We start from the raw sequence: 9,125 nt of genomic DNA, 5'->3' as shown, positions 1-9,125 counted from the left end.
AGGCCTGGCACTAGATGTTACGCTAGGCGTCTCTTGTCAATCGCTAACAAACATCAAACATGGCGGACACGGGGAAAGTGCAAGTGAAGCTTGAAGATGGAGACCCTCAGAGCGTCCAAGATTTGACGGGATTTGTACCATTCTACGTTCAACATGTTGTTAAATCCTTGAAATCAATTCTTGGTGATATCTGTTGTTGTGTTTCACTTGCAGACACCGAATTGCGACTGTTTTGATTTCAGCTTTTTCGAAAAAATTGATATTTGCATGAAGGCTTAACTTAAAACTTATTTCTAGTTTGATGAATCTTTTTGAGATTTTAAATGACTGTGGCTTTGCCGTTTTTTGCTTTTGCTTCCTTTTTCTTTCTTTTCAACAGGTGCAAACGCTACTGCAGCAAATGGTAAGAAAGAAACTACTGTCTACATATTTAAGCTTTATTTGGTTCCGGTTAATTCTACATCGTTTAACTTTTTCTTTGTTTCCCGTTTACAGCAAGACAAGTTTCAACAGATGTCAGATCAAATCATAACAAGAAATATCCTTTGCATTATTTGATTCCCTAACTTGAAATGAATTCTTCTTTTTAATGACTAGCCTAGCCTACACATTCAGCGGTCTTTTCCAGGCTTGACCCGCCATAATTTCACTTAACGTTGTTGCCACAAATTGAAAGTTTTGTTTGTACAGCGAATCGTTTGGTTACAGTATAAAAATACACTGACGCGTCAAAGACGTGTCTTACCAACGCTGGAATTTGTTAGTGTTCGGTATTATAAACTGAAAATGTAATTAATTCTTTCAAATGCTAAATACAAGTGAGGAGGTATTGTTTGATGCGTATAATCACTTTAATAAGATTATTTCCTGTACGAAAATGTAGATTATTTAGGGAGTACAAGATGATGACAGTTATTTAGTAAAAAAAATACATTCAATCCTCTATTAACAGCCTTCTCCTCCAAAAATTGGCCTTTCTTTCATCTCAGCAGATACATTCACCCTTACTGTAACTCTTTCAGGCCCAAGATTTCAGCCCCAAGAGTGATCAACATTAAGTTTCTCCTATAAGCTATCAATACATAATCAAGGAAAAAGGTATTTAGAATTTATTAAGTTGATCACCAAAGGGGAAACTGTATTTGTTTTTTTATCAAGTTTACTCAACTTATTTTGTAAGGAAATATATAGAGGTCAGTCTGAAGAGTTTGTCTGTGGAAATTGGGGCTAAATAATGCCTGAGGAATGAGCAGAGAAATTCCATACTGATGACATGTCACTACCCAGATTTGAGTAGTACTTTGATTGGCAGAAGCAAATTTTCACCCAATCAGAAGACCACTACTCAGATTTGGGTAGTCACATCTCGTCAGTATTCAATTTCTCTGCTCATTCCTCAGATGTCATTTTGCAGGGAAAGCAGTAATGGCATCGCATAATGTCAGCTGTTTTCTCAGGCTAGGTGGATAGCACTATCCAGCTTTTGAAAATGTTGGATAGCCTATCCATCTGATAAATCAATCTCCCACAGATAAGTATTCATGCAGAAGGGGGGGGGGGCAGTACTTCCTTATAAGAGGCTAACAGGGATGTCCCGCTGGATGGGTCGCATTTTCACGACTGGATTGACTATAATGGGTTGCATTTTCAGTAGAGTTACTGTGGGCGCGATCCATTCAACCAAAATTTCCGGAAATTTCGGTCCAAAACTCAATGGATCGGTTCGGTCCAACCGGAAAAGTTTCGAAAAAACTGGTCCACCTTTTGAGGTGGTCCTCTTTTCCCGGTCGGACCGGTCTGGATTTTGGTTCAATGGATCGCGCCCTGTGGTCGCACATTTTCACATTTTTGGGGGGAGAAAGTTCGTCACATTTACAGTTAGCAAACGCAGAAATGTACTGTAGGCTGGGTGAAAAGTAAAGTGTTCTTCATTCAATTTAGAAAATGGGTCGATTAATTTTAGGATGATTTATTTAAAAAATTGAGAAGGTAGATACATAAATAGAAAGTGACTAAGTTGGGATCGCGAAAATTACATATTTCCCAACAGTGACCAAGCTGGGGTCTATAACTGGCCACAGAAGAGACTATAATGGGGTAGGGGCTACGAGAGACCAGCAGCACATACAGTAGTACCCCCCGCCCCCCTCGGGTATTCAGGAAACCAATTGCATTATTCAGTGAATAGAGATTTTAACACAGTGGATAGTGTTATTCACCCTTTGAACAATCAGGACCAGGACCCTGTTGTTCGAACAGTGGTTGGCACTAACCCAGGGTTAAATTTTAACCTGGATGTGGGCTTCTTTTTTTTCTTTTCATCAAAAGCACTGTCTCGAATAATTTTCCACATTCTTTTTGGAGTATCCAATCATCAAATTGTAGGCAAAGAGAATTAAACTGAATTTGTTCTTTAGCTCCCATGTCTGAGATCAAATTTTGCACTAAATCTGGGTTATCTTAACCCAGCTTCAAACAACCTGGCCAAGATGGTCAAAATTACCCCCCCACCCCCTCCCCTTCACAGCACTGTAATATCCTTAACCATTGTCACTTGATGATATGAGTACAAGGATTGATGACTTAGAAAGAAACATTGGTGAACTGATGAACCAAGCTGGGGTAGATGAGCCAGAAAAGTGATGTAGCAAGCTATTTGAAGCAGAACATCCATAGGATTATGTACTTAAGAAAATGAAAAGACTGTTTTTATACAATATTTTCAAACCTGAAAGCAATAATTATTATTTGACCAGAAAGGTTTTTTTGTAAAATAGTCAGTAGTAATCTTGTAACTATTGTTTTTTTTTTCCTCTGACAGTTTTTGTCACCTTAATGTCATTTACAATCAGGCATCACGGCACTTGTAATATTTTATAATCGAAGCAGTACTGAAATTAAATTGTGGAGCTGGGCTATGGTGCCTTTAATTGCTTGTGACGCTTAACCCTCACAGGAAGGAGCCCTAAAGTGTGACCCCTTTTGATTTGTTCATGTTGTTTCGTACAGATTTAATCCAATCAGAAACCAGCTGGAAACTGTCCTTGACTTCTGATTGGTTAATGTCTCCATGGAAGAATGTGAGGTAATTAAAGGAGGTCACACTTTTGAGCTCCTTGCTGTAAGTGGTCAATGCTTTGAGATTAAATTATTGGTTTCAGTAAAATTGTATGCACTTTTTTTTCCTTTTTTTTTATTTCGAATAAAAACAGCAACAGTTTGGTAGCCTGGCTAGTAGGCTTTTAGGGAAGGGGATAGAAAGAGGAGACAGGGTCTATACTGCCCCCACAGAAATGATAGCAAATTCCTGAGGGAGGAGTAGGCCTCAAAGACCAAAAAACGCAAACAAAGAGTATGAATCTTAACTGGAATTTCTGGAGAGGGGCGGGGGGTAGTGGGGCTGTGATCTAAATCCACCTCTGGGAACTACGAAATGCCAGTCACAGAAACTAACAGTTTGGTCTTATTGGAATGTGTTGTGGGCGTATTAATACATCTCCCACTCCCCTACACACACACGCACTCCCCCCCCCCCACCCCCGCTTCTTCTCCTTGGCCGACTCTCTAATAGTATTCCGTGTACGTTCACGTTTGGCTGTAGGGTGTCTTGAAAACAAAGACCCCTAAGAACCCAAAGAACCCCAAAGATTAGGGTTAGGAAACTGAGTTAATCAACATTCAGGTCAGTTTGTCCAGTATAATGACTTAAATGGAACCTGATTCACTCAGTTTCCTGACCCTAATCAATTAAGTTCAGAGTTATTGGGTGAAAGGTCTTAGGGGTCTTCGTTTTCAAGACACCCTTGACCATACATAGTGTATAACATTCAACAGAGTTTTGAACACAAATACTTCATGATCCCTCCCTACATTACTATTATATCAGGATATAATATCATATGACAATAAGGAATTAAAACTTTCCCTGATAAAAGATTTATTGCATAGATCTTATGTAAAAAAATCAACTGAAGGCACAATATTACATTAAACAAAGAAAGGAAATTTTAACAAATATAAATTTAGAGTTAATGTAAACAAGGGTTCACTAGCATAACTGCTGCTTCAAAAGTTGTTTTGCTTAACAAATGTTTAGTACAAACGGTCTCGTTGATAAGCTGTCGTTCTATGAAAAAAGAAAAAAAAGACACCTCCGAATGGAGATTCTTGGAAATGAAAGACAAAATCTCATCAATCAAATTTTACACGACGATTTCCAATGAATCCGATAAAGGAATTCTTACCATGGGAGGGCTGGGATGGTCAAATTTCCGTTTTCGGATTCATTCGATTTAGCAGCGAGACTAATTGCGTCACAGACCCGATTTCCGCCGCCCTCTCGGGTCAGGTTCCACCCCGAGAAGAGAGGAGCGCGGGTAGCAGCTGATAATCGAGCCTAATTGCATCAGCGGCGTCCGAGTTTGTTAAGAGGGCTTCATCGTCCACAAAACACTGGAGATTTAGGCCTCGTCTACACGTATCCGTTTTTGTTTGCAAACGGACATTTTTTCCCCCGGTTTGGCCTACCTTCCACACGTATCCGGTGAAAACGGTCACCGAAAACCCATCTTTTCAAAAAACGCTCTTAAGAGTGGCGATTTTTAAAAACGCCGGCTATTCGTTTGCGTGTGGACGGCGTAAACGGAGGTTTTCGAATACGATGATGTCATACATCCTATACTTCTAGCATGACGCATGCTCAATAAGGCGTGCTATCGTATTCCCATCGCGTTTAGCGTTTTCATGTGGAAGAGCGAAAACGATTCGAATACGCTGCGTGTGGATGCGTGTATTTTTTGTTTGTTTGTTTGAAAACGGAAGATACGTGTGGACAGTTCCTAAATCAATAAATCCATGCTATATGTGGATTCAAAAGATAATTGTCTTGAAAACGTCTTTGATTAAAGCCAAAAAAAAGTCTTATGCACTTCAATCAATTATACAATAACAGCTCAACGTGTGATAATAATTAATAGAAAAAATTACCGAACTTAAGAAATAAATTAGACTTGTTCATCTTGATCATCTGCACCTTTTGGCTTTGATTAAAAATTTACACCATCAGCATATAATTTAAAATATCCTTCTTCTCTTCTTGCTACTTCATTCAAGGGCTCTTCAAAATTAAACGGCTCGTCACTGAAAAACAGAAGAAAGCGGAAATGTTAGTTTAGTTTTCTGTTAATGTTAATCTACTGACTTGAAAGTCCCGTACGTTGCAATTTCACGCCCCTGTCACGCGCTACCAGGCACGAGCCAATCAGGATAGTACTGAACGCAGAGGTGTTACTGCACGAAAATTTCCCTTCTCGGCAGTTTGACGTATCGTATTTTGGCGGCGAATAACCATGAGGCTGTTTCAAGAGGGCTCTCAAGAACGAGATTCAGCCAAAAAGGCCGGTAGGCAAGGGGAAAGGGCAGATTCCCCCGGGAATCGCCGTGCTCTTTCTCATTCCTCTGCATCCTTGCCTTTGACCGAACCAACATGAAAACTGGACATGAAGGAAAGTCATCGTACGTAGCTTAACATAGTACAGAAAATAGGGAAACATTTCCTTTTGCCGCCACACAATTCTTTTAAACCTTTAATTTTTGCTAAATTTCGTTATCACAAACTTTATATTCTGAGACGAGGACGACTACGAGTACGAGATTTTCTCAATACTGAGTATTGCTCAACGCGTGATCCAGCGTCATTTTTCTCGAAGAGCCTGACAAACGCTACATTTGCGAACACAAACCTGTACACTAGAGACGTAGTAGTCATGGAAGTAGCAGAGTATCGCTAATGGCTGGCCAACGATTATTGACAACCAAACCACTATATTACTGTAATTGGGATAGCCTTCAAGGAAATACTTCACAACCAGATGAAGGGGAACCTGGAGAGAACACAGAAAGAATAAAAACAATCATAGTTAGTAGTCTATTGACTATGTAACAATAATACCAATAACGACAAAGATAACAGTAGAGACAACGGTTACTTAAGATACCTTTTACCGATTCAAGCACAAGGACGACTACGAAGAAGAGATTTGACTCAAAGTTAGCCTTCATCACAGGCGCTTTATGAACCAAGCGAAGGGAACGCGGCATTTTGCGCGAAGCGCGAGACGAGCGCGAATCGTCTCGCGCTTCGCTCAAACTCCTGCGTTCGCCTTGCTTCGCTCATAAAGGGCCTGTTATGCAGGCTACTCAAAGTTTTTTCGCGTATGCTCGAAAAATAATTATACACCCTGGAAAGCTTCATTGCCCCTTTTTTGTACCAGAAAAGTTAGCACGGTTATTTGTAATGAGAGAGGTTAAGCCCTCTGCCGATCGCAAAATGATAAAACTTGTAACCGTTCATAACCTGTTCAATTACGATAATCTCGCTAATCTCAAGAATCTTTTGTTTTCAGAAAACTTTTAGCCTGCGTAGCAAGCGTTTCCAACCTTTGTTGCTCTCGTACCAACTTTCTCCACGAACTCGCGCGGAATCTAGAAAACGTGATTGCACCATCTTCCAAGTGTTCTGGTTTGAGTGTCCGCATTGTAACAGAAAACTAATGAATTCCTCACAAACAAAAGTTTCAGCTACGACCTAAGTACCGTTAATAATCACAATAAACTACAGACAATAAACTTCACCGTGAAAAATATCATAAAAAAATAAATAAATGAATAACAACTTACAATACTATCGTCATGTCCATCATCTTGCATTTTTAAAAAAATGACCCATTAAATTTCAATTATTACCATGATTTTTTTTTGGCATTTTCCTGAAAAATTACTAAATAATAGACGTTAGACACCTTACCTGTGAGAGCATTGCTAAGAATGCCCAGAATCGGAACAGTCTTAAGGGGACACTCACTAAAAACTGCAAAAAAAATAATGATGTTATTTTGTATCTCATGGATTTCTTGAGAGGATAAGTGGGTTCGTTCAGAGCCTTATCGCTAACCAGTCAATAAATATCGTATTTGTAAAAAATGGAACATAAACGTTTTCTGTGTTCTTGTCCAGGGCTCGAAAGAAGTCCCATCCTGTAGCCCGAGACAAGTAGATTTTCTTGTTATATACACATACAAATTCTCCAAAAGATCAAAGCATTTTCTCTTGGGTGATCATTTATTAATTCTCGCTTTTGATCACCTAGCATGTTAAAAAGCGCACTATAAATGAATAAATTATTCGTATTATTATAGCCTAATCTCTTGACATTGTATGTATATCGTTAGGAGAAAATTGAAGTTGGTCACTTTTGGGGCATAAAGGGTTAAAGCATTCTTACCCTATTGGCAAGGGTCAAGGAAACAAAATCATTAACTAAGACGAGCAAGAAGTGGCCCCATGTAAGAAAAATGTAAGAGCTTGACTTGCCCAAAGGACAAGCTCGAATTCCAGTTTTCTTTTTTTAAGCTCTGGCTTTTCTACACTCAAAACTATTTTTTTTTTCTGACAGAAAGCAAAAAAGACACAACGTCAAAGGAAAGAAGAAAAAACAAACAAACAAGAGAAAATAAAACAAACAAAAAAACTTTGATAACACCTGTCCGGAAAGCAAGGTAAAAACTAACAATGTTTCGTTGCGAAGCGAGGAGGAACTGCTCTCCTTTAACACTTCCAGTCTAAAATAAACCTAGAAAACTTTAAAATAAACGTAGGGTACCTCGTGAAAAAATGCTGAAAGCAGAAATACGGCGATCTGAGCTTGTATAGAAGAGTAACCAGACTTTAACATTGGAAGATAGAGATGCCTGAAAGGTTACAGAAGAATTATTATTATTAAATTGAGATAGTAATTACACTAACGTATCTGCTTCGTTGAGACAACCTGGAAAAATCAGTTTAGAAAGGAATAAAATCATAACATTATCATTCCAATACAATACAAGGGCAAAAGAATGATTTATCAAATTTACTTATGTCTAACAGTGGCCTGGCTTGACATGCTGACAACGCATCAGAGATCATACTGGACAAGAACATTTCACTCGCAAGCTGCCTCCGCAGCGTCGAATCCAAATCGCCCAAATTCGACACATTTTATTTAGGGTAGATTTCCACTATCACATAATTTTTACGCGCGCAAATTAAATAGAGGCAATGTGTAGAAGGTCGCACGTAAACGTATAAGTTGTACCTCGGTAAACTTTAACGTTTTCGCGTGGCCTTTCGTACCTTTTACTTACGCGCGTAAACACTGCGCAAATTAGGAAATCCACCTTAATACAACAGACATAGTTTCGAGGTTTCGGAAAAAAAACAAACAAACGAACTTCACACATCTGTTGCATTTCCGTTTGATCATTTAGCTCACGCCCTAATCAACAGTGAGATATGAATCCAGGAGTTCGCCTATTAAACAAACCTTCTGGCCCAGCGGTGAACAGGGATGTTCCAATTCTGCCAGAAATAAGCCACAGTCGGGGAATTCCTACAAATTTTAAAAAAATGTAATTAAGGTTGTTTATTAAGCACCTTTATCGTTTGCTTGGTATTTGCTTCTTATACCTTCACGTAGCTTCAGTTCCAACTGCACTGTGGGCAGGTCCAGCCTAGCCTACCATGCAACATTCTTTTGGCTCGTCATGCAATCCTGCCCAACGAAGCCCTAAGAGCGTCTGCGTGGGAGGCTAAGCCCAGTCTGTGGTGCCCACAGGCCGCCAAGCTCAGTATGAGAGTTCAATAATTAGTACATGTGGTTTCATACCGAACTTGGGCTGCCTGTGTGGTGAAAAATTGCGCTGAGATATACGGACAATGTCAAAGCAGTTTTGTAATTTCACAGGTGAAATTATAAATAAACGCTAAAAATGTCCCGCCAAAATTAGGGAAAACTTTAATTATGACCTTTGCGCCAACCCAACCCCCCCCCCCCCCGCCCCAAATAGATTGGATCTACCAATAATGCACTTGAATCTGATCCCTGTTTTTTTCTATTTGCACATCTCCCATAATACACCTTGTTTGCCCCCCGCCCCCGCCCCCGCCCCCGCCCCCCGCCGCCCCCGCAATTTTTCATACCTTTGTTTTTCTTTTCTCCTGGGTATTAATGTCCACCCAAGAGTAATTACAAACAATGCTTATGCACAATTTTTGGGGGGCAAACAAGGTGTATTATGGGAGATGAG

The 9,125-nt window shown here is 39.6% G+C and overlaps 2 protein-coding genes across 3 annotated transcripts in view; one reads left to right on the top strand and one right to left on the bottom strand.

The window, feature by feature from the left end:
• Positions 1–7: 7 nt before the first annotated feature.
• LOC140926637 (uncharacterized) lies at positions 8–3,225 on the top strand. Its single transcript, XM_073376357.1, has 4 exons — positions 8–134; positions 380–403; positions 496–538; positions 2,555–3,225. Exons 1-4 carry the CDS (start codon positions 60–62, stop codon positions 2,641–2,643), a joined length of 231 nt encoding a protein of 76 aa, XP_073232458.1. The 5' UTR covers positions 8–59; the 3' UTR covers positions 2,644–3,225.
• A 688-nt stretch (positions 3,226–3,913) lies between these two features.
• The window catches only part of LOC140927758 (diacylglycerol O-acyltransferase 1-like), a 14,475-nt gene continuing 9,263 nt past the window's right edge, over positions 3,914–9,125 (bottom strand). For both annotated transcript variants that reach the window (XM_073377439.1, XM_073377440.1), the window contains 5 exons: positions 8,363–8,428; positions 7,661–7,748; positions 6,806–6,868; positions 5,742–5,882; positions 3,914–5,139 (listed from right to left, as the gene is read on the bottom strand). In XM_073377439.1, coding sequence (XP_073233540.1) covers positions 5,137–5,139; positions 5,742–5,882; positions 6,806–6,868; positions 7,661–7,748; positions 8,363–8,428 — 361 coding nt within the window. In that variant the 3' untranslated portion in view covers positions 3,914–5,136. The remainder of the gene's footprint in view (positions 5,140–5,741; positions 5,883–6,805; positions 6,869–7,660; positions 7,749–8,362; positions 8,429–9,125) is intronic.

This window comes from Porites lutea, chromosome 2 (genome assembly GCF_958299795.1).
Source record: "Porites lutea chromosome 2, jaPorLute2.1, whole genome shotgun sequence".
Lineage (NCBI taxonomy): Eukaryota > Metazoa > Cnidaria > Anthozoa > Scleractinia > Poritidae > Porites > Porites lutea.
Note: the sequence above shows the minus strand (reverse complement) of the source record. Positions and strands in the feature narration are given on the sequence as shown.